At 36.9% G+C, this 26629-nt stretch overlaps 1 protein-coding gene across 1 annotated transcript in view; it reads right to left on the minus strand.

The window, feature by feature from the left end:
* The window catches only part of Swt1 (Swt1 RNA endoribonuclease), a 259608-nt gene that overhangs the window by 19863 nt on the left and 213116 nt on the right, over positions 1-26629 (minus strand). Inside the window, exons 17-18 of the mRNA XM_090370461.1 lie at positions 19615-19755; positions 13404-13503 (exon numbers count right to left, since the gene is read on the minus strand). Of these exons, the coding sequence (XP_090226587.1) occupies positions 13404-13503; positions 19615-19755 (241 nt within the window). The remainder of the gene's footprint in view (positions 1-13403; positions 13504-19614; positions 19756-26629) is intronic.

The raw sequence follows: 26629 nt of genomic DNA on the forward strand, positions 1-26629 counted from the left end.
AATTGTTTGGGGGTGGAAACAGATACTTCCATTTTGTGGCTAACTATTGGTATTTCTGGATGACACTGTGCAGTCCACTTGTGTGTTGCATTTCTTGGGCCCACAGAGTTCCCCAACATTTGAGCATGATCAAATTTTTACAATCGATGTATTCACTAACATTAGGGATACAAGATTATACACTGGTGTTCAAGGAAAGTGCATCACCCCTTAAAATTGTAATTGTCATCCGAATAACATAAGTATATGACATTTCTTACATATTGCATCAAATAAGATTGACATGCATAGGTGATGATATATTGTGAATGATGTTACCATCCTGAATAAGGTAAATGTTGGAAGTGATCACAGAATGGTAAGATGTACATTTGATATAGATGTAGGAAAGGAAAAAACTGACTCGAGTAAATAATACAAAGGTCTTTGAGATAACAGAGGAGGAGAAAAAGCAGTATGTACTGGAACTTAAGAACAAGTTTGAGCTTCTGCAGACTGCTCAGGACCAAGATATCGACGAGGAATATTACAACTTTCTGAAAGTGATAAAGCCCAAGAAACAGAAATCCAAAGAAGAAAAAATTAGTCAAGAAACACTTGTCGTGATGAACCAAAGACGACAAATGAAGAGCAAGAAAAACACTGACAGGGAGAAAATTGAGTATACTGACTTATGCAAAGCCATTAGAAAGAGACTCAGAGAGGACATAAGAAGATTTAACACAAGAAAAGTAGAACAAGCATTAAGGGAAAACAATGGATTTAAATCAGCAGCCATGAGCAGTAATACAAAAAGACAAATGATACTGAAACTGAAGAATAGTGATGGTGTACTTATAAATAGCAGAGAAGGCATAATTCAAATAGCAGAAGACTACTATAGAGAATTATACAAGGAGCGAGGGAATCATACCAGCAGTGGGGAAGATGGATTGCAAAGTAGCAACACATACAACATACCCGATATTCTTCCTGATGAGGTAGAACATGCATTGAAGAAAATGAAGAATCGGAAAGCCCCGGGGGAAGATGAAGTTACTGTAGAGTTGTTAAAATTGGGAGGAAGAGACATAACACAAAAACTGGCAAGGCTCTTCACAAAGTGCATTAGAAAAGGTGTGATGCCTAAGCAGTGGAATAATGCAATCATAGTTTTGCTGCATAAGAAAGGAGATAAATCAGAAATTGGAAATTATAGACCAATTAGCTTGTTATCCCACATCTACAAGTTGTTCACAAGGGTCATTACTAACTGATTAGAAAGAATACTTGAAGCAAGCTTGATTTAGGACAGGATTCTCAACTATGGATCTCCTTCACGTAATATCACAGATAATGGAGAAAGCAAATGAATATAAAACACCATTATGCCTGGCATTTGTGGATTATGAAAAGGCATTTGACTCCATACAGCACAAGGCAACGTTTCGGGCACTGGAAAGACAAGGCATAGATACCCCATATATTATGATTTTGCAGAAAATATATGAGAGTGCTACTTCCTTTATTAGACTAGATAAAGACAGTAGCAAATTTAAAATCGAGAAAGGAGTTCGACAAGGAGACACAATATCTCCGAAGCTGTTTACTGCTGCCCTTGAGGAAGCTTTCAGAAGATTAGACAGTTGCAGAAAGGAGTCAATGTGAACGGAGAGTACCTAAACCATTTATGATTTGCAGATGACATTGTGGTTATAAGCCACAATCCCAAAGAATTAGAGGAAAATCTTAATCAGTTATGCACAGTTAGTAAGGATTTTGGACTAAAGATGAATATGGCTAAAACAAAAGTAATGATGAACAAGTATGCCACGGAAAGGGAAATAATGATTGAAGGAGCAGTAATTGAAAATGTGGAGTCATATACTTATCTGGGACAAGTTATTAGCTGTAATAATGATAAATGGCTGGAAGTCAAGAGAAGAATAAATTTTGGATGGATAGCATTCAGGAAATATAGTCACATACTGAAGAGCAATATCCCAGTTTGTCTGAAACTGTAAAATAATGAATCAATGTATACTCCCCACCATGACCTTATGGAAGTGAAACTTGAGCACTCACCAAAAGAATGGAAGAGAAGCTGAGAACTACACAGCGAAGAATGGAACGAATTATATTGGGAATCAGACTGTTAGATAAGAAGAGAAACACATGGATTAGGCAGCAAACTCAAGTAAAGGACATACTTATCAAAACTAAAGAACTAAAATGGTCTTGGGCAGGACACATGATGACAGATGGACTAAGAAAATAACAGAATGGTACCCAAGAGGAGCTAGAAGAAAACCTGGAAGACAAAGGCGGAGATGGATAGATGAAATTCATGAGTTGTTGGGTAGTAAATGGATGGCCAGTGCTCAAAACAGAAGGAACTGGAAAGTTGCTGGGGAGGCCTTCATCCTGCAGTGGATTGAAAATGGCTGATGATGATGATGAGGTGATGATGTAATATTGCATCAGTTTTTACTTTCAGCTATATAAGCACGTTCTGCAAGAGTTGCAGTAATTCCTCATTTGTGTCAGGATGGGGAGTTATGTGCAGTTAACACCACAAAGAAAGAGTGCTATTGTTGCTTTATGTGAGGAAGTATGGTCCTCTTGTCATATTGCTTATAGAGCATCTTGTAATCAGTCGACAGTGAGTAGATTTCTTTCCAAACTCAAGAATACTGGTTCTGCTGATAGGAAAAAAGGAACCGGATGCAAACGAGTCTCTACGCCGAAACAGGACCACGTTTTGAAGCGCTTATGCCTTAAAAACCGTAAAGTTTCTTCGTCTGAGCGGAAAAGAGAATGGGAAGAACATACAGGAGTGGTATCAAGTGCAGTAACAGTCAGAAGACGCCTCTTCAAAAATGGACTTTTGGCCTTCGTCCTAAGAAGCTTCCCCACACAAAAATGAAAAAGGTGCGATTAATTTGGTGTAAGGAGCATATCAAATGGACCCCCGAGCAGTGGAAGTCAGTTATTTTCTTGGATGAGAAGAAATTCAATCTGCATAGCTCTGATGGAAGACAAATGATATGCCGTAGATGTGGTGAAGAATACAATCCAGACTGTATAGTGTCTACAGTGAAATTCCCTACCAGCCAAATGGTATGGGGATGTATTTTGTATCACGGAATAGGTCACCTGCAGTTTATAAAAGGTTCCGTAAATGCCAATGGATACCTGGCTATATTGGAAGGCAAATTGCTGCCAACCATTAGAGACCATTTCAACCTGCCAAGTAACTACATCTTTCAGGACAACTCTACTCCTTGTCATCTGGCGAAAAGTGTAAGTAGGCACTTCTGTAGTTACGTTAGCTTCATTTGTGCATTAGAAGTTTTACAGTAATGCATTCACATTTTTTTCAGGTGAAAAAAATGGTCGGAAAAAGGCTTAGCTGTGCAGGAAACAGCCTGGACCTGAATCCTACAGAGAACTGTTGGCATTGTGTGGAACCTGCAGTTGCCAGAAAGAAATCAAAGAACATTTATGAACTTCAGGATGTTATAATTCGTGTTTGGAACCACAAACATCAGTTGATTATCTTCAGAAATTGATCTTGTCAATGCCTCGACAGTGTTCTGGTTTCATCAGGGCCAGAGGCGGTTCAACTAAATATTAGTTTGCACCCGGTGAACTTTTCATTTTGTTTTCCATTTAAAATGATAAATTTAAGCAAATTGAGCGCTTCTGATAACATTTCAGCTTTACTGTTGTGTTTACCAAAACCATCGAGAAAAATGGATTGAAATGTGAAATTCCTAGGTGATGCACTTTCTTTGAACACCAGTGTATATTGTAATTGAGGTATTCTGCTGTAACCGTTACTTGAAGTTCAGGTACAAAATTTTAGCTTTCCTGATTTGAATTTTCTCAGTCTATAAAATTTTCTGTTTTTGTAATTTTTTTGACTAGTTCTTTGGAAATGCTTTTCAGCCCGATTTGAATAGGCATTTTGGAGTATTTGAGGAGTGGCATGGAGGGGGAAGAGAGAATTCTGACAGAAATATATTCAAAAGTCTCAAACTTTGCATATACAGTCGTACCTCTATATAATGAAATCGATTGTTCCCTTGAAAAAATTCATTATAAAGAAATTTCGTTATAAAGAAATGTAACCTTTTCAACAATGAAAAATACTGTAAATTCAGAAATATAGTAAAAGATGGGAAATAAATCAGAAGTAAGTGGGAATGAATAAATTTTTTAACATTTTAAAAAACAATTTATTAATACATAACATATTAAGAAATTACTACTTACATGATCTACAAAATATATTAGTACACTTTTAAGAATTATGTCGTAAAATATTTGGTTATTTTTTGTTGTACACTGGATTCTACTGTACACCGTTCATAAAAATGTTCGAATTTGTTTATAATTTAACCACTCAGATATATTTTCTCTTACGTTTTCTTCCCACTGATGGCCTTGATGCAAAGTTTCAAATGCTGCCAACATTTGTTTGAAGACAATAAAATTTGGAAGGCAATTAAGAAATGAAGGGCAATATTGCCCTTATTTTCATCCAACTCATCATCGATATTGTCACTTTAAATACACTCCAAAATGTTGGAGTCACTCGGATATTCAACTACTATAACATCATTATCAACTCCTAAAAATCCATCAAGAACAATTTCTCCACTGATTAAACCTCGCCTGAAACTCTTCCCAACATTGCTCAATGTCTTCTAGTAGTTCATCCCTCCCATCTCTGTTACTTAGCATTTTAGCTAAACCTGCTTTTGTGAAACTATTGTTAATCGTTGTTTCCGTGATATCTTGACTCCTCACTTTCACCAACTGTGATATGCGCATCCGCAAATCTATAACAGAATCTATAGGCTGATTGGTTTCTATTCTCAGTATAATTTTTTTTAGTATGAGCCTTTGGTAGTGCATTTTTAAATTCTTGATAATGTTTTGAGAACGAGAGTTCTCTGAGCAGTGCAGACGGGCTGCAAGAGTAGCTCATGGTGTATTGTCAATGATATATAGGAATTTTTCTAGCAGGGATAAGGAGGTGATTATTCCCTTGTATAAGGCAATGGTCAGACCACACCTAGAGTACTGTATACAGGCCTGGAGGCCTCATTTCAAGAAGGATGTAGAGCTGCTGGAACGAGTACAGAGAAGGGTAACAAGAGTAGTGAATGGAACAAAGGGGTGCTCTTACGAAGAAAGGCTCAAGTTTTGCAAATTACAGTGTCTGGAGACTAGGCACCAGCGAGGTGATCTAATAGAGGTGTATAAAGCCTTGAATGGTTTGAGCATGCTCAATGCTGATGGGATTCTTCCTCTTGTTCAGAATAATCACCCGAGAGGGCATAAATTCAAATTGAGGAAAGACAGATGTAGGATAGACGTGCGGATTTTTGCCTTTAGCCAGCGGGTGGTTGGTTGGTGGAACAGACTTCCATCCCTTGTCGTGAAAGTTGATAGCCTAAATAAGTTTAAGGCTCAGCTGGACAGGTATTTTGAACGAACAGAGGGGTGAAGTGGAAGTGGTTATTTTTTATTTATTTTATTTTTTTTTTTTGGCTGATGCTGCATAAGCTTGCTTTCTTGCATCAAATGCCTCTACTAATGCTAATGTCTTGGTCCATTGGCTGCAGTCATGGCCAGATTTAAACTTGTAGTGGCTCTAAGCTATAACTTGTATGAGGCCCTTCTCCCTTACTGTTCACCTATGACAATATTAAAAAAGGATTTTTTAAGATGGAGTGAGGCCCTTTGGAACGTGAGGCCCTAAGCTGTAGCTTGATTAGCTTATATGTAAAATCTGCCACTGGCTGCAGTTAAGACGAATTATTCACTTGTAAGTTTCAAAATTACCGAGTAAGGCGGGCAGGGCAGTTGTCGACAATCAACGCAATTTTTCTGTTTTCTTTGGTCATCTTTCTATCGAAATTTAAAATCCACTGCTTAAAAATTTCCCTTGTGATTCAAGATTTTTTTGTTGTAGTCCTAATGACTTTACTCCTTTGAAACATCGGGGTTGTTTACTTTTGCCTGTTACCAAAAGCTCCAGTCTTTCATTATTAGCCATATTTGCAACCAAGAGTGTAATTTTATCCCTACTATTTTTACCATCTACACATTTATCACCTTTAAAAGTCAGTGTCTTTTTCAGCAAACATTTAAAAAATAGACCTGTTTCATCAACGTTAAATATGTCTTTGGACTCTTAGTCCCCTATAATTTTTTTTTCACTGTTTCTTTCCAATGGTCATAGTCTTCTTCGATTGCAACTCCACTTTCATCAGAAATAACTTTTTAGAGTAAGCCACAACGCTCTTTAAATTTGTGCAGCCAACCAGAACTGGCTTGGAATGTTATGCCCCAGAAAAGATGCGTACTCCATAGCCTTTTCTTTTATTAATAGCCCTGATATCGGCATGTTTTGGTCTCGAATCAACTTCATCCACTTAAATCCGTAGGTGGTAGATGACTTTCATCAACCGGTGAAATACCACCACTTTGCTTATTGGAGGCTTGAAGTGGTGAAACCTATGTTTAGTCTCTAGAGCAAAGTTTCCAGTACCCCCCTCCCCCCATACTTCTCCTTCAACCCATGCACGGTACTAAGTACTATAGGTTTTGATACCTTTCGTGTTGGGGTTTTCATAAAAAAAAAAAATACTGCTTCATCTACATCTTCCCAAAGGCATAATTTCACATGCTTCCAACTGGGTCGCATTTCCTCAAACATTTTGAAAATCGAAATAGTTTTTCAGAATGGTTAACACATTACTGGCAGGAATGCCAAATTTTAAGCCATATTTTTTTTTTTTTTTTTTTAAACGCCCCGATCTACACTGTTAAGCACTTTCTACTTTTCCACACTACACTCAATGTTTCCTCTTAGACACTCAAGATTACTTGCACAGCAGCTATAGCTAAAAGAAAACTGATTTAGGGACTACATGTAGCTACCATGCAAACAGAGACAGGTGATATTTAGTGAAAGTGTGGATGATTAATTTCTTTGAAACAACATGAATTTCCGAGATAAAGGAAAATCACTCTCTCCTAATCCTCTAATAGGCTGCTTACGGTAGAAAATAGGCTGACCAGAGCCAAATGCCCATGTCGGGACTTCTCAGCATAGTAGTGTATAAGTTGTATAGGTTTTACTTCTTTTTAGCCATTGCTGACCCACTGCTGGGCAAAGGCCTCTGCCAGTTTCCCACTGCAGGGTTTTATAGGCACCATTAAATTGTAAAATTTTTTAGCTCTTAATTCATGGAATTAATGCCTTTAGCTATTAAAAGCTAAAGGGATTAATGCTTAATCCTATTAGCTCTTAATTCGTACTTTCTATAGCATCAAGCTTTATTGCCTAAAGGCCAGAGGTGCGAACAATGTACAGTGGACCTCCGCTTTACGATGGGTTCACTATACGATCAAATCACTTTACAATGGACTCTCCATAATAAAATACCTTTCACTATATGATACGTAGTAAGCACGGGATATTGTCACCACGTTTGGAAATTGAATTTTAATTCTATTTTAATTAATTAATTCTATTAAACGGAGCTTAAAAAATAGGAATGAAGAGAAGATTCTGAAAATTGATTTTTGTTTTTTATATGATTTCAGTGAAGGGGAAACATATTTCACCATAATACTGTAAGGTAAAAACCCACAGAATTCCAGTTATCGGTATTATTGCAAATGCAATAAGATCGAGTTTACTACCCGTTTATAATAGCTTGCACTAAAAGAAAAGCCCAATAAACTGGAAAGTGCAAATTGTTTTTACTGTTTTATGGTAGTGACCTCCAGAAACGGGCTTTAAAAAAATATCACAAATGCATTCAAAATTCATTCTTATAACAAAACATAGCAATAAACGATGAAAGTGTAGTGCATTTTAATAATTTGAGCAACTGATTCTACTAACCAGTGATCACTGGTGCCTACTTGTTTCGCTCTATGATGGCTTACGATTGTCTCCGACCGGACCATGTGGTCCTTTGTCTCAGCCAATAGCAGCATTTGTAAACGTGTTGGGCATGTGTTTTGTTTTCGTATCCTTTAGTTCAAGTGATTTTTTTTGTGCTTACTTTCCATAAATCTACTGTATTGCATTCTTGAACGTACAACATTGCATAATATGGGCCCTAAAGAGTGCAGTAAGAAGAAAATTTCAATTAACAATTAAACAAGAAATAGCGAAAAAACATTATGGTGCTAAAATTGGTTCATTGATGTGCGAATATGGTTTTTTACAGTCAACCATTTCTACCACAGTGAAACAAAAAGAAAACCTTAAAAAAGTTAAAGTGATGAATCTAACACAGTCCAAAAAGGCAGAGAACTGATTGTAGAAATGGAAAGGCTTTTGTTGCTGTGGATAAAAGAAAAACAAATGAAGGATGATACAGTTCCTGGACAATACATTTGTGAATGTGCAAAGCAGATTTTTGAGGACTTAAAGACTAAAACACCTTCAGCTAATGATACGCGATATGGGGACTTTAAAGCCAGCAAAGGTTGGTTCGACTGTTTTAGAAAAAGGTCCGATATTAAAAGTGTTATAAGGCATGGAGAGGCTTGCAGTGCTGATCCGAAGCAGCTGAAAACTTTTAAGGTGGAGTTTTAAGAGCTCACTGAGAAGGAGGGATACCTTCCTCAACATGTCTTTAATACAGACGAAACAGGCCTCTTTTGGAAAAGGATGCCTAGGCGAACATAGATCACAAAAGAAGAGGCCTCATTTCCTGGCCTCATAGTAAGCCTATGAAGAATAGGCTTACTCTGCTATTAGGGTCCAATGCCTGTGGTGATTTTAAACTTAAGCCAATGTTGGTTTACCACTCAGAAACTCCCAGAGTGTTTAAACAGCAAAAGGTCATCAAAAGCAGGCTGGGTGTCTTCTGGCAGTGTAACAAGGCCTGGCTGACAATGAGACCTCTTCAATGAATGGATATTTGAAGTGTTTTGTCCTTCAGTCAAAGGTTACTTAAGAAAAAAAAAAACTTCATTTAAAGGCACTGTTAATTTTGGATAATGCTCCAGGTGTCTCTGGAACGAATTAATATCGTAAAGCGGGGATCCACTGTATACCCAGTTATCTCAAAATCAGTTTGTTATATGGAAACTATTTTCAATGTAATGACCAAGGCAAAATAAAAAAAAGTTCACTACATAGAAAATTTTGCTATATGGAAGTTCGTTTAAGAGAGGTCTGACTGTATTTCAAACTTCATAGTCTTGAAGTCTAGATATATTTTCAAGGCATTTCTGTAAAGATATGAGATAATATGCACAGACTGAACTGCTTGAGAATGGATCATGAGAAAAGACAAGATTTCTTTTGGAATACTTTCTGTTCTTAATTTTTTTGGGATGAGATGTTATAGTCACTTTTGAAAATTTTTGAGGAAGACATGTCAGGCTCAAGAGGTGGAAAAAACTTTCCTGATTGATGTCTGGCTCCTTTCAATCACAGGGGTTGGCTTTACAAGGCAAACAAGCGGTGGTTAAATTGTGTTTGGTTAGTAATGAAAAAAAAAATTAAAAAAAGGGTATGCTTTCCTTTTTGTTGTGCACACATATCCAGCCAGTTCCTAAACATTTAGGAACTGGCTGGATATGTGCAAATTTTCAAGTAGAAGGAAAAATACCAATGGAATAAAAAGTGTAAAAACACAACACAGAAGCAAGAGTAAGCATCAACACTGTTCAAAATTCTTCTAACTTCTTTTGGCAAAAGACCACAGGAGGCACTGAACAGAGTGTACTGGGAATGGTAGGTGGTCATTTACCAAGATCATCAATATAAAAGTTAGAAGAAAAGTAGGATGCTAGCAGGCTGGCTTTATCTTGCTGAAGAGGCAATAGAACCACCCAGTTTTAACAGAGGTGGGAATACAGATGGATAGGCACCTCCATAGCCAGGTGAGCAGGAGTGGCAGTGCGTAGCACACGCTTCTTGATTAGACCGGGGTTCGAGCCCGTGACCACCAAATACACAGGATGTGGAAAGATCAGGGAATGACCACCACATATCCCCGGAGCAATATGGCCTTAGTTGCTAATGCTCCTAAAAACCAAATAACAACAACAACAGATGGATAAAAGTTGCAGCCAATCGTTTTGGCAAGAGACTAGAATGCTCAACTACCATTTGGACAAGAAGCAAGCTTTCTGCTCTTAGCCTGTTCAAAATCTAGTTTGGACTGATTAATAACTGCTTTATAATTGTTGCAAGCTTTGATGAAGACAGAAAATGAACCTAAAGAGTTGGATGCAAGCAAACTGCAATATGCAACATTCTTCTCTTGAACAGCCTTAGCACATTTATTGGAAAACCAAAGTTTAGATAAAGGATGAGATTTTAAGGTGGAGCGTGTAGTGAAGGATTTCATCCTTACAAGAATAATTTCACTGACATGATCTGAGCAAACATTCACCTTGACCATGTACTTGGAAGGGTTGTGAGAAAAAGATAAAGAGAGTTGGCTGTGTGGTTAGGATTACTATAATAATTAATGATAGACACCAGCCAGGAATTAAACTAAAAATTTACTATACAATGAAATAATATACAATGAAATATGATGCAAATAAAATAAAACACTGATTAAATTATAGTTAAAATATAGTTAAAAACAATAAAATTAATTAAAATAAACTAGGTTAAAAGCGATAAAACATACAATCTGGAGCTTTCGGAGAACTGCCGTCTCCTTCTTCAGCATACTACCAGTGCTACAACACATCCTTAAGTAGCCGGTCCATGGCACTCATGCACGTGATCATCAGACACATGATCTACATTCTCCATGCGCGTATCGGAAATGGAAGTGGCTCGGGAGCGTGTCAAACAGAAACGGTCATCCCTTCTGAGGACAACTGCCTCAAACAGGGGGTGTAAACGGATCCCCCTGTCCCTATTAATAGTATTGTGACTGGATGAACCGATTCGCAAGCTCTCGAGCCACTTGCGTTCCCAAAATCCATGGGCGCGGTCGGTAATGACCGCGTCTTCAGGGGAGATCCGATGCTGCTTTTCCCAGAAATGCTCTGCCACAGCAGACCTCGCATAGTTAGCAGTCTTGATAGCGGTCGTGTGTTCCCCCAGACGGTCCTTTAAACGTCGGCCCGTTTCCCCCACATAACACTCCTCACAATCCGGGCACTTAATCTCGTAGACCACATTGCTAGTATGGTCCTGGGCTACGGGATCTTTAACTTGGGATATCACTGTGTGCAACCTCCGACCCGGAAGTTGCACACAGCGAGTCTGGCACTCCCGCAATGCCCGTACAATACGTTCTGAAAGGCCCGGATAGTAAGGAATGTATGCAGTAGCCACAGGGGCAGGCCACTCCCTACGATTGGACTCAACCCTATGAATATATTTGTCCAAGACCCTCTGGGGGTATCCACATTTCCTGAGGTCTGCCGTGACTTTGCAAATTTCTATTTCCTTTTCTTCAGGGGTACTACAGTGGGTCCCCACCCTATTCAACAATGCCCTGGCTACACTGTTCTTATGATGACAAGCCTGTGCTGAGCTATAATGAACAAATTGGCCACGGCACATAGGCTTTCTATAGATCGTTGTTTTTAATCTAGATCCATCTCTGCTCACCAAGACATCCAGAAACGGGAGGGACCCAGCTTCTTCCACCTCCGAGGTAAATTGTATAAATGTGGAAAAGCTGTTGAGCATATTGAGCACCTCATCTTCCTTTCCCTTTTTTAAAATAGTGAAGGTATCGTCCACATATCTCCTCCACTCGCGCATGGGGAAATTCAACTGATGAAACACCCTAGTTTCCAGTTCCTCCATTGCCAAATTGGCCACAATGGCACTGATGGGGGAACCCATGGCCGTGCCATGGACCTGCTTATACATAACTTTTTGAAACACCATGGTAGTGCTTGCGAGGCAAAATTCCACACCTTTACAAATATCATCAATGCTTAGTAAAGATCTAGCACTAAAGCAATCATCTCGTTCCAAGGCCGATCTTACACAATGCACCCCATGTTCAATGGGGATACATGTGAACAAGGATACCACATCAAACGAAATCATGAGTTCGTCTTCACCTATAGATTGGCTTCTTATAAAGTTCACAAATTCCTTGCTGTTTCTGATTACTAAACTGGAGCGTCCCACTATAGGAGAGATGACTCCAGCTAAAAATCCAGATAAAGCATAAGTGGGACTACCCACAAATGATACTATAGGTCTCAACGGAATTCTGTCTGGTATTCTGGCAAGTAAACAAAGAATGTGTGTAAGGGCATTAGTAATTGCAAAAGCCTCAGCATCTTGATCAGCTTGGTCCATGTGACTAGAAAACAGAAGTCAGCTGCAGTTGAACGTTAAAATCATCAAGGAAAATTATCTCACTGTTAGAAAAGCTGGATTGGAGAAAGTCAAGTTTCAAAGAGTTCCAAGTGATTAGTGCAGTTGGGAGAATGACAGAGGTAACAGGTGAATCTGACAGAATGGGGTAGAGAGGCGATTTTAAGCCAGAGAAGACTGAAAAGTGGTGGGTCCAAATTACTAAGTTTCTGACAGGAATATCAGGGCGGTCATGTGCACTAATACTGCCTTTGAAGTGAAAGGAATCATACAGCGAATAATTATGAAAACTGAAATGAGCAGTGGTTTTAATTAATAAATTAGGAGTTAATAAAATTCATGTAAAAATCGTATTTACAAGTTATGACTATTACAAAAATTTGTATCTACATATAGTCAATATCTGTTATAACTTCATTTATATGAATATTTTATTTTAATAAAATTAATTTTTATATTTAATTAATATAATTAAACAATATTATAATAAGAAATAAAAATGATATCAAACACATCGTTATTGTGAAAGTGTATAGGCAGAAGAGATGCTGGCATTTGTTTTGATTTATGCTTTGCAATTATTGTGTATGCTAACTTACAAAGCAATTAATAATTGCTTTGTAAGTTATAATACATTTGTGTTCAAAGTGTGGCCTCCATTGTAGCCTAAGATATATGCTGATTTGCTATCCATTTGAAAAATTCGAAGTTTAATTCTCATCACAAACAACAGGAATTCTGTATAAAAGGCTTTTTTTGGTATAGCGTTTTCTCCTGAAAAACTCTATTCCCATGTACACACACAACTTAGAATGCACAATCTTGTGGTCTTCACTGCCACAGAAATTACAACACATGAAACTGACAGTAATAAGTCTATCTACACTAGCTATTATGAGAATTACGAATATTAAATGTGGAGCAACTACACCATGTCTATAGTAATATTTTTCAGTAAACTTTCTGTTTTTGCATATTTGATAAAGACATGTTAATTACCTGTTTAAATATTAATAAACTCAGAAACCATTATGATTAATTTATATTTATTAATTTTTTAAAAAATTACCTTTAGTTCCAAGCTAGGCACAAATGTTTTTAAAGAATGGTACAGGTCTGCTATTGCAGTTTTAAAATCATTCAAATTTTCACAAGGCAAGATTACAATCCTAAAAAGTAAAAAGTTAAATTTGTTGGCATCACATAAGATCAGAATAACAACAATTAATGTTTAAAGTTAGGAAGATGTTTTTCAACGAATGGTAAAAATTTCTTTGTAGATGAATAAATAAAATATACACCATTATTAGTATTTGGAAATCTGCAGGAATAGTGTTGCCAATCAGAAATGTAAACAGTGTTCTGAATCATTGTCTGCCAGATAAGATGACCTTTCACAGAATGAGCATTTTGAAGATACAGAATTAACAAAAAAAAAAAAGTTTTGGGTGACAGTAGACCAATCATCAAAGGAACTGTTATGAGTGAGTCCTGAATCATGTAGAGGAAAATTCTGGTGACTGTGCCCAAAGGATACAGCTGCAGAGGGCATAAGATATGTAAGTGTGGGGAATTTTTTGAAAACAGCTTTATCCTTTTTTATTTGTACTTGGTTCCTCCAACATTGTACAAGAATAAATATCAGAGCATGTTGTTTTCTGATGAGGATGGCTTTGCAAGAAATGGTATGATCAACTTTCACAACACTCATGACTAAGCAGAAATTATGTAAGATTAACTGGCCAATCCTGTTCTGAGTTTTTAAGGAATGAATTATGTAATTCACTAGATGGAATTCCTCTTGCTGTCTGTTGTCATATGTGGTTCATTCATGATGACACTCCACCACATTTTAATTAAGTAGCTGGAGACTATTTGGATGAGCATTTCCTTGATATATGGATAGGTTTGTACAATCTGTAGAAAAAGAATGTCAGCAAGTCCATTATGAGATGTGTTCAGGCATGTATTCAAGTACAATGCAGTCACCTTGAGCTTCCTTTAGAAGTAAGAGGATAACTGTTGGAACACAAAGTGGGCTGTAATTCAGAAACAAAGAAATTTCAGGCATATGTTTATATACACTTTTTTTCATTGTTTTTAGGTCTTGCATTTATCCTGAAAGTATGGCCCATACATAATTAAACATCTTTTATTGGGAAGGGGGGACTACAATATCTAATTAAAGAGAATGTACGATCAAATTCCATATTTTCAAAATTTCCAAAAGGAAGGGTATTTATATGAAAAAGATATGGGTGTGTGTCATATAAAGGTTGAGAAACACTGATCTGGGTTACAAAAATCTGATGATGGTATCAATTGTAGCACAACAAGCCATAATTGTATCAAGTTGGTATATTTATAATTTGCATCAAAGGCAACTAAATATATTGTGACTTTAAATTGCATGCATGCTGAATGCAAAAGCATTTTCTGAGAGTAAAGTTCAAGCATCCTTCACCTGGGACTTGCTTGACTACAGTGCAAAAAAAAAAAAAAAAAAAAAAGCTTAAAATTTCTTTTTTTTTTTTTTTTTTTTTTTTTTTTTTTTTCAACTAGAAATTCTCTACTTCATCCAACAATGGGAATTAAATCCAATCCTCCATACATTTTGAATTAGGAGATGTGAGAGAAAAGAGCAACACTATGCTAGCTGCAAGAATACAATAGACAACAAAAACAGCAGACAGCTTCTGAGATACAAACTATAATAAAAATTTTATATATTGCTGCAGAAAGGTGCATGCAAAATCCACAACAAGCCAGGGAGAAGGACACCATGCCATATCATACAAAGCTAATCAGTAGTAGGCAAAAATTTCAAATATAGATGAAGTGATGCCCGTGAAATTGTTTTCTAGTGAGAGACTAGAAAACAATCACTTTTTAGTGACTAGCCTTATATAATATATTTCATGCAAAGTTTGCATAATGCTCAATGTTTGTTTATCTGTTTTAAATGTCAATTCTAAACATGAAAGGCTGACAAGGATGGCACTGATTCATGGTGCTTTAATTACAGCAATGGGTTGAGCATTGACAAGTGAAGAAATTTGACACTGGACTTCAATTCCTGTAGATTGCAATTTTCAGGAAACACGAAAAGGTTTTTTCGATAAACAAGTTAATTTAGTTGAAGAAAAATTGTTGCTGGCCGGTTAATACATGTGTTTGGATTAGTTTAGACAAAGTAGGATTAGAGATACCAATTAAAAAAATTAGTTCCCATGGGTATGTCTGTAAAAAGGACTTGCAAATTTTATACTAAACCTCAAAACCTTCCATCTGATGATTGTCAATACAGATTCTGAAGGTCTCGATGCACTGATGACATCATGGCTTCATTACTCATCTTTGGGCAGATTTAATGGAAAAGTTTAATTAAACTTAAGCAGTTGCTTGAGATTACCAAAGCTTTTTAATGTTTTAGCATAAAGATTTTCTAAACAAGTTTCTTTCTTATGGTTTGCCCTCTGCTTTTAGTAATTGGGTAGCCAGTTTTCTCTCAAATGCTCACTGCCAGTGAAGGCAGATGACCCTCTGTTTGCTAACTTCCCAGCTGATGCTGGTGTTCCTTTTTCTTCCACTGATTGAAAGTTATATCTACAGCTTTTGCCTAAGATAGTACAGTGCAATTCAGGTGCCTCCGTAGCCAGGTGGGCAGGAGCAGCAGTGCGTAGCACACACTTCTTGATTAGACCATGTTTCGAGCCCGTGCCCACCAAATATGGAGGATGCAGAAAGGTCAGGGAATGACCACTGCATATCCCCGGAGCAATATGGCCTTAGTTGCTAATGTTCCTAAAAACCAAAAAACAAACACAGTGCAATTCACTTTCCAGTTTAAGAAAACCTTGCTCTGCACCAAATAGCTTCAAATTCAACTTCTCAAATATCCACTGCCAATTCTATATATATCAGTCTTCAGATAATTCTTCAAAAGAGACAAATCAACCCTTCTAAGGCTCAGTCCAGTGTTATTCCTTGCAAAAAAATAAAAATTTTTGCTCCTATGGTCACCTTTTAATAACATTCAGATTTCTAGACAGATTAAAAATCTTTATTGGGATTATCCTGATTTTTTTTCTATTTTGGATATAAGCATATCACAAATATATTGCTTCCTCTGCATATGCACACAGGGTTTTTCTTTTTTGCTCTCAGAGTTATTTTTCTTCGGAAAGCTCTACTGACTCTGCACAAATATTAAATCTTCCCTGTCATAAAATATTATTCCCACATCTAGGATGGTTCCCCCCAAAACTTCTCTCATGCGCCTAGACCCTATTCAAAAGAGGCCAATCAGGTTAATTAATGACCCACCTCTTACAAACTCTCACCATTCTCTGCCAAACTGATGAAGTTTCAGCTGCATGTCTTTTCTACAGATATTACCATGAGATTCTTCTGAAAGATCAACTGTAATTTCACTTTTCTCTTTCAAATCAATTCAAACATATACCTTGACTCCAAACTAACTTTTTAATATTTCTCATCTATCCTTCCTTCTGTTCTTTGGAACAATCTTCCTTCATATGTATTTCACAAAAATTAAAATTACAGAAATTCAAATATAATGTCACCAAGTATCACAGTACCACAGGTTCTCATACTTTTTATGTTTGAACTTATTAAAAAAAAAAAAAAAAAAAAAAACCAAACATAAAGAACTGTGCAATAGAAAGTAAACGGAATCTGTGTGACAAAGGGATCATTGATTAACTTAAAAAGCTAACTTTTGTAGTGAACTTATTTTTAGAGGTTTTAAAGGTTTTGCATCTTTCTTCTCAAATTTGGGAACAACATTATGGAAAGGCAGATTTCATACATGTACACTTAACAGGTGCTCAAAAGGAAATTATATGGAATGAAAGAGGAACTCTACACAAAAGAAACAATATTTGTGATTTGCTTGAGCTAAGGAGTCAGAAGTTAAATCAAGTAGACAATGTAGCCAAATGGTAAAACATGAGAGTGCACATCACATGCACCTGGTGAACTAAGGTTCATGCCCATGTAACTGCGGTATATGGTTAACAATCGTATTCACTGTCAAAATGATTAAGTGTGAACTCCTCTGATGTAGTGGTCATGCCAGAGTAAAAACAGAATTTTTTTTAGGAAAAAAAAAAAAAAAAAAAGGAGTATGTTCCTGTCTAGATATTATAGAACAGCCAACTCAAACTTGAAGAAATTTTTCATACTCTACCTATAAATCACATACTGATATAATTTTGCAAAAAAAAAAAAAAATAAAAATAATAATAATAAAAAATAAATAAATAAAATAATAATAATGAAAATTACATATGGTAAAACAAGAAAAACCAAACAAAAGATTATTTACCTATACAAACAATAATCATCATTAAAACACATTAAAAATATTATATTTTAATCATTAACATATGGACGCCTCTGTAGCCAGGTGGGAAGGAGCAGCAGTGTGTAGCACATGCTTCTTGATTAGACCAGGGTTCGAGCCAGTCACCACCAAATACGGAGGATGCGGAAAAAGTCAGGGAATGACCACCGCATATTCCCAGAGCAATATGGCCTTAGTTGCTAATGCTCTTAAAAATCAAAATAACAAATAACATTAACATATGATAATAGACATTGTTCTGCATTCTACCTTTTTTCCTTTCTTTGTTGCCAGCCATCAACAGTGGGAGGCATGGACTTATTTATGTTCACATTTGAAATGTTATTATTCATATGTCAACTTTAAGTTATTAATTTCATTTTTGGTAGTTTCTGTTTTAAAATGAATGGTGTATTCACCTCTTTGGTGATTCCATTTGATTTAAGAAATGAAATTAGTACATTTAAGTTGACTTGTGGATAATAGTGTCATTTCTACATGAGCAAATCAAGCCTGCCACTGTCAGTGAGGAGGATGCTTCCTCAGACAGAATAGGATAGCATCTGTTTTCATACTGAAATAAAATACCACTTTTACTAATTTGCTGCAATGAATAAAGGCAGCCCAGTACTCTGGGTTAAAATATACTTTGTAGCTTTCATTATGAATTCAGTCAGAAGTTTTTTCCCCACACACAGCTTGGTTCGGCGCCTCCGTAGCCAGGTGGGAAGGAGCAGCAGTGCATAGCACACGCTTCTTGATTAGACCGGGGTTCGAGCCCGCCACCACCAAATACGGAGGATGCGGAAAGGTCAGGGAATGACCACCGCATATCCCGGAGCAATATGGCCTTAGTTGCTAATGCTCCTAAAAATCCAAATAACAACAACAACAGCTCGGCTGATTATTTATGCTCAATACATTATTCAAATTTCCACATGTAGTAGTTATGCTCAATACATTATTCAAATTTCCACATGTAGTAGCTAAGTGAGGCCATCTGATGAGAGAACAGTAAGTACTGCAGAGTAATGGCAATATTTGCTTTTAACTGAATAGTGGAGTCACCTCTTTTGTGATGTGGGAGTGCAAGAAATCAACCTTTTATCTCCTACATTCTAATTTATTTTCAAAATAATTTAATAAATTACATTTTTTTTTTTTGTTCCCTAAGAAGCTGTAAACATTTCTGAAAGAATTTATCCTTTCTTTTTCAACTGTGGTCATCATTCCTTTAAATTTTTCATTCAAAGTTAATTTGCTTATTTAGGGCACAGCAAAAATGCCTTTGAAAAATTGGTTAAACTTAAAAATTGATTGCAAAGATACTTAAAATATCTGGCATCTTTATCTAAAGCCTTCATTAACACTCTCTCTCTCTCTCTCCCCCCCCCTTCCTCCCTCCCTCTGTGTCCATTGCTTCTCTGTCTTTTTTTATTTTAGTGTAATCTGATCGTTGATCAAAGATCTAAGATCAGCACAAAGTGAGGTTTCATATATCTCCTTTAAGTGAACCAAATATTCACTTGGAACAGGGGGAGGGGAATTCTCCTTATACCTTGGAGAAAACTTTCAGGCTAGTTTTGGAAGTCTCAATAAATAATCTACACTCACTTGGTTTATATACTGGAAAAGATGTATGGAGAATATCACTCATAATTAATGGTTTTATCCTCATAATTTTTCAATAATTATTTCTAATAAATATAAGAATTAAATGCCCATTAAATAATTATTTACATTTACATTTATTTTTATATTTATTCAATATTTTTTTATATTCTGTTTTTGTGTGATGAAAATGTTATAGCATAAACAGGGTGTTATAGAGTAGAATGACAAATTATAATAATTATACATATGTTAAAATCAGCAAAAACCAACTGCACACTTTAAAATTACAGAAACTCACCTATGCATATTTTGGTTTAGTTGTTGAATCTGAGGATAAAATTTAGGCAACAGCTGTAAGATTTCTTCTCTTGAAGGCATCACTAGTGGATGGATGTAACTCAGATTATGTGAATGATTTAAAACATCCAGTGTCAAACCACTAAAATTATAAAACCATATTTTCAGATAATAGCATAATAAATGTAAATATGAAAATTTAGCCTTATAATATTCAGACTTTCAAGAATACAATAAAGATAAGTTTTAAATGAATATAACGAAATACGTGAGATAGTATTAGCCACACAGTGTAAGGAAGTCGAAGTTTTTTTTTTTATTTTTGGCTGCTGCAGCAGCCAAAAACATTCACCTACTGGTAGGTGAATATTCAGCACTTTATTCCTACACATCATTGAAAAAATACCATGGGCTATTCTGGCAGCTTCTCTGCACTGCTCAGAGAATTTCATATTTGATAGCACAATTATCCTCAAGTATTTTTCATTTTCCACTACCCTGAGTGTAGTATCACAGTTTTTAAGTTAATCTAGAATTACTGTTACCCATATGCAGTACTTTGCATCTGTCAATGTTAAACCTCAATTGCCCAACTGCCTAATTTTTCTAGAGCTTGTTGGAATAGCACACTGTCATTAATCACCCTGCCAACATTCGTATATCAGGCTCAATGTACCTTCATCAATATCATTAATAAATACAGAAAACAACAATGGTCCCATTAATGAACCCTGGGAACTCCACTGATAACATTAGTTCACGAATAACAGTGTCCACTAATAACAATTCTGTCTTCTCCCATTCAACCATCCCTTTATCCATGGCAGTAACTTGCCTTTAATGCCACACTGCTCCGATTTGTACAGTAGGTTATTATGTGCAACAGTATGAAAAGCTTTCCTGAAATCCAAGTATATGATATCAAAATTACTTTTTGCATCCAGTTCCTTTGTTATTGCATCACAGTATCCAATTAAGCTGGTCAGACAAGATTGCCCTTTGACAAATTCATGTGACTAAAATATAACTGCACTCCTGTCTAGATGGTCATGCATTACTTCTTTAACCAGTGACTCCATTATTTCCCCTGAAACAAAAGTTAAGCTAACATGTTTGTAATTACTCATGTCACTGTTTGATCACCTCATGTGAATTGGGGATACTTTTGCACATCTCCAGTCCACATGGACTTCCCCGGAATCCAAGGATGCTCTCATAATTCCCTCCTTTGCTGCCTCCCTTAATATGATTGAATAGATACCATCCACAAGTGCCTTTTTTACATTTAACTTCGGCAATTTCTCTTCCACTTCCCTCTCAGCTATTACAAAATCATTAAGCTCCCCTGGTAACTTTAATATCCACTTCCCTAAAGAATTCCTCATGTGCAAATGTAGACACAAAATACTTATTCGGCAAGTCAGCTATCTGAGCAGGATCATCAATAGTAGAACCATCAATATCAAGCAGACTAACATGATTCAATCCCTTCCTTCTAGTATTTACATAAAAAAAGAAATCTTTGCAATTTTCCTTTGCATCCATTGCAAAAAATTTCTAATGATCTGTCTTAACTTGCCTAAGATCCTTTGTGACTTTATTGCAAACTAGTTTATATCTACCATAGGCTTCTGTATCACCTGATAATTTATATGGGTCCCATCCATTTTTCTTCTCTGCAAAAAATCTTATTAAGAATCTGCAGATAAAGGAACCACTAGGTGGCAGTGATCACAGTGTGCTGATGTGGGATTTACTCAAAGAGGTAACTACCATCAGGGGTAAAGGAAAGGGTTATTGCTTTCGTAAAGGCGACTACAATGGTCTGAGACAGTATTTAAATTCAATACAGTGGGACCAACTGATGATGTTCATCATCATCATCATCATCAGCCATTTTCAATCCACTGCAGGATGAAGGCCTCTCCAGCAACTTTCCAGTTCCTTCTGTTTTGTGCAAGGGCCATCCATTTACTACATACAAACTCATAAATTTTATCTGTCCATCTCTGTTGTTGTCTTCCAGGTTTTCTTCTAGCTCCTCTTGGGTACCATTCTGTTATTTTCTTAGTCCATCTGTCATCATGTCTTCGAGCTATGTGTCCTGCCCAAGACCATTTTAGTTCTTTAGTTTTGATAAGAATGTCCTTTACTTGAGTTTGCTGCCTAATCCATGTGTTTCTCTTCTTATCTAACAGTCTGATTCCCAATATAATTCGTTCCATTCTTCGCTGTGTAGTTCTTAGCTTCTCTTCCATTCTTTTGGTGAGTGCCCAAGTTTCACTTCCATAAGTCATGGTGGGGAGTATACATTGATTCATTATTTTACGTTTTAGACAAACTGGGATATTGCTCTTCAGTATGTGACTATATTTCCTGAATGCTATCCATCCAAAATTTATTCTTCTCTTGGCTTCCAGCCATTTATCATTATTACAGCTAATAACTTGTCCCAGATAAGTATATGACTCCACCTTTTCAATTACTGCTCCATCAATCATTATTTCCCTTTCCGTGGCATACTTGTTCATCATTACTTTTGTTTTAGCCATATTCATCTTTAGTCCAAAATCCTTACTAACTGTGCATAACTGATTAAGATTTTCCTCTAATTCTTTGGGATCGTGGCTTATGACCACAATGTCATCTGCAAATCGTAAATGGTTTAGGTACTCTCCGTTCACATTGACTCCTTTCTGCGACCAGTCTAATCTTCTGAAAGCTTCCTCAAGGGCAGCAGTAAACAGCTTCGGAGATATTGTGTCTCCTTGTCGAACTCCTTTCTCGATTTTAAATTTGCTACTGTCTTTGTCTAGTCTAATAAAGGATGTAGCACTCTCATATATTTTCTTCAAAATCATAATATATGGAGTATGTATGCCTTGTCTTTCCAGTGCCCGAAACATTGCCTTATGCTGTATTGAGTCAAATGCCTTTTCATAATCCACAAATGCCAGGCATAATGGTGTTTTATATTCATTTGCTTTCTCCATTAGCTGTGATATTACGTGAAGGTGATCCATAGTTGAGAATCCCGTCCTAAAGCCAGCTTGCTCTTTCGGTTGATTCTCATCAAGTATTCTTTCTAATCTGTTAGTAATGACCCTTGTGAACAACTTGTAGATATGGGATAACAAGCTAATTGGTCTATAATTGCCAATTTCTGATTTATCTCCTTTCTTATGCAGCAAAACTATGATTGCATTATTCCACTGCTTAGGCATCACACCTTTTCTAATGCACTTTGTGAAGAGCCTTGCCAGTTTTTGTGTTATGTCTCTTCCTCCCAATTTTAACAACTCTACAGTAACTTCATCTTCCCCCGGGGCTTTCCGATTCTTCATTTTCTTCAATGCATGTTCTACCTCATCAGGAAGAATATCGGGTATGTCGTATGTGTTGCTACTTTGCAATCCATCTTCCCCACTGCTGTTATCATTCCCTCGCTCCTTGTATAGTTCTCTATAGTAGTCTTCTGCTATTTGAATTATGCCTTCTCTGCTGTTTATAAGTACACCATCGCTATTCTTCAGTTTCAGTATCATTTGTCTTTCGGTATTACTGCTCATGGCTGCTGATTTAAATCCTTTGTTTTCCCTTAATGCTTGTTCTACTTTTCTTGTGTTAAATCTTCTTATGTCCTCTGAGTCTCTTTCTAATGGCTTTGCATAACTCAGTATACTCAATTTTCTCCCTGTCAGTGTTTTTCTTGCTCTTCATTTGTCGTCTTTGGTTCATCATGACAAGTGTTTCTTGACTAATTTTTTCTTCTTTGGATTTCTGTTTCCCTATAGGTTTCTTGGGCTTTATCACTTTCAGAAAGTTGTAATATTCCTCATCAATATCTTGGTCCTGAGCAGTCTGCAGAAGCTCAAACTTGTTCTTAAGTTCCAGTACATACTGCTTTTTCTCCTCCTCTGTTATTTCAAAGACCTTTGTATTATTTACTCGAGTCAGTTTTTTCCTTTCCTTTCCTACATCTATATCAAGTGTACATCTTACCATTCTGTGATCACTTCCAACATTTACCTTATTCAGGACGGTAACATCATTCACAATATATCTTCTGTTAGTGAGGATGAAGTCGATTTCATTAGTTGTTAATCCATTTGGACTCTTCCATGTCCACTTTCTGTTCACCCCTTTCTTGAAAAAAGTGTTCATTACTGACATTCCTTGAGATTCTGCAAATTCCACAAGTCTTTCACCTCTTTTATTTCTTTCACCAATTCCAAAATTTCCTATAGTTCCTCTTTCTGTGCTGTTTTGCCTTTTTCCAACCTTAGCATTGAAGTCCCCCATAATAATAGTGTAGTGGGTTTTCTGCTCATCTAGAAGACTCTCAATTTCGGTGTACATTTCTTCAACCTCTTCATCATCATGGCTCGATGTTGGTGCATAAATCATTATAATCTTTAGCTTGTACCTCTTAGAAATCTTGAGTATTAGTCTTGACACCCTTGGTGATGTACTTTTGAATTCCAAAATGTTGTTTTTAAAATCTTTATGGACCAGAAACCCAACTCCACCTTCACTCCTTTCACTGTTTCCATTGGTGTACAGCAGATTTCCACTTGATAAACTTATAAGTGATTCATTTCTTCTTCTTGTTTCAGCCAAACCAATGATATTCCAATTCACATTTTCTAATTCCTTTTCCAGCTCTAATATCCTGTCTTCACCGATGAGTGATCGTACGTTATAACGTACCAACAGCAAATTCAAAATGGAAAGCATTCAAAGAACTTATCTTGGAAGCTACTAGGTTTACATACCAACTAAGAAATATTGTTCGAGGTTTAGGCTTAAATGGATGTCAGATGAACTAATGAGACACATGGCAGAGAAGAAAAATGCATGGGATACATATAAATTAACACGTGACACAGAAGCCTATGATAGATATAAGCTGGTCTGTAACCAAGTCACAAAGGAGGTTAGGCAGGAAAAGGCAAATTATGAGAAATCTTTGGCAAAGGATGCCAAGAAAAACAGCAAAGAGTTCTTTACTTATGTAAACTCTAGAAGGAAGGGGATGAATCAGATTGGTCCACTTGATATCGATGGTTCAACTGGTGATGATCCTGCTCAGGTAGCTAACAAACTAAATGAATATTTTGCATCGACATTCACACATGAGGAGTTTTCAGCGAGGAGAATGCCAGAGGTGTATTCAACTCTGGCAGTAAGCTAGATAATCTTGTAATAACTCAGAGTAAAGTGGAAGAGAAATTGTTGAAGATAAACACAAGAAAGGTACCTGGGGTGGATGGTATCTATCCAGTTATATTAAAGGAGGCAGCAAAGGAAGTAAGCAAACCCTTAACCATAATTATGAGAGCTTCCTTGGACTCAGGGGAGGTGCCCATAGACTGGAGATGTGCAAATGTGACCCCAATTCACAAAGGAGGATCAAAGGCTGACACAAGTAATTATAGACCTGTGAGTTTAACTTCTGTTCCAGGAAAATTAACGGGGGGCACTGGTTAAAGAAGCACGGCAGGATCATCTAGACAAGAATTCAGTTATAGCTCGGACACAGCATGGTTTTGTTAAGGGGAAGTCTTGCCTGACCAATTTGATTGGATACTATGATGCAGTCACAAAAGAACTGGATGCGGGGAATAACTTTGATCTTAGAAAGGCTTTTGATACTGTTGCACAAATTGGAGCAGTGTGGTATCGGAGGGATGGTTGAGGGGGAGAAGACAGAGAGTGGTAATCAATGGACAATGCTCATCATGGACTAATGTTATTAGTGGAGTCCCTCAGGGTTCAGTGTTGGGTCCATTATTGTTTTCTGTATTTATAAATAATACTGATGATGGTATATCAAGCTTAATGTCTAAGTTTGCAGACGATACAAAGGTTGGCAGGGTTGTTAAGGAGACTACTGACGCTATGCTGCTGCAACAGGATCTGGAAAGGTTGAGCAGATGGGCTGAGAGGTGGCAAATGAAGTTTAACATTGACAAATGTAAAGTACTACATATGGGAAACAGCAACCCCAAAGCAACGTATCAACTTTGTGGTACTACACTGACAGTGGTAGAGAATGAAACGGACCTGGGGGTAATTGTGCAGGCAGATATGAAGTTTTCTGATCAGTGCAGATGGGCTGCAAGAGTAGCTCATGGTGTATTGTCAATGATATATAGGAATTTTTCTAGCAGGGATAAGGAGGTGATTATTCCCTTGTATAAGGCAATGGTCAGGCCACACCCAAAGTACTGTATACAGGCCTGGATGGGTCAGGCCACACCCAAAGTACTGTATACAGCAGCTCTACATCCTCATTTCAAGAAGGATGTAGAGCTGCTGGAACGAGTACAGAGAAGGGCAACAAGAGTAGTGAATGGAACAAAGGGGTGCTCTTACGAAGAAAGGCTTAAGTTTTGCAAATTACAGTGTCTGGAGACTAGGCACCAGCGAGGTGATCTAATAGAGGTGTATAAAGTCTTGAATGGTTTGAGCATGCTCAATGCTGATGGGATTCTTCCTCTTGCTCAGAATAATCACCTGAGAGAGCATACATTCAAATTGAGGAAAGACAGATGTAGGATAGATGTGTGGAAATTTGCCTTTATCCAGCGGGTAGTTGGTTGGTGGAACAGACTTCCATCCCTTGTTGTGGAAGTTTATAGCCTAAATAAATTTAAGGCTCAGCTGGACAGGTATTTCGAACGAACGGTGGGGTGAAGTGGGAGTTTTTTTTTGGCTGATGCTGCATAAGCTTGCTTTCTTGCATCATATGCCTCTACTAATGTTAAAGTTCATCTCACATCCATTTAGGTCTATGCCTTAAACAGTATTTCTTATTTGGTATGGAAAGCCAGTAGCTTTTACAATTATTTCCCTGAATGCTTCCTATTTAGAATTTGCTGATGATAACATTATCAGTTGTTCCCTCTGTATAGAATTAATTACTATCTTAGACTACAGTAGTCACCTGTACAAAAGCAAAAATCCCTTCCTTTAACCTTGATTGTAGTTACATCTTTATGTAAATCCCAAAT

The sequence above is a fragment of the Mastigoproctus giganteus genome, chromosome 3 (assembly GCF_048544385.1).
Source record: "Mastigoproctus giganteus isolate SK-2022 chromosome 3, ASM4854438v1, whole genome shotgun sequence".
NCBI lineage: Eukaryota > Metazoa > Arthropoda > Arachnida > Uropygi > Thelyphonidae > Mastigoproctus > Mastigoproctus giganteus.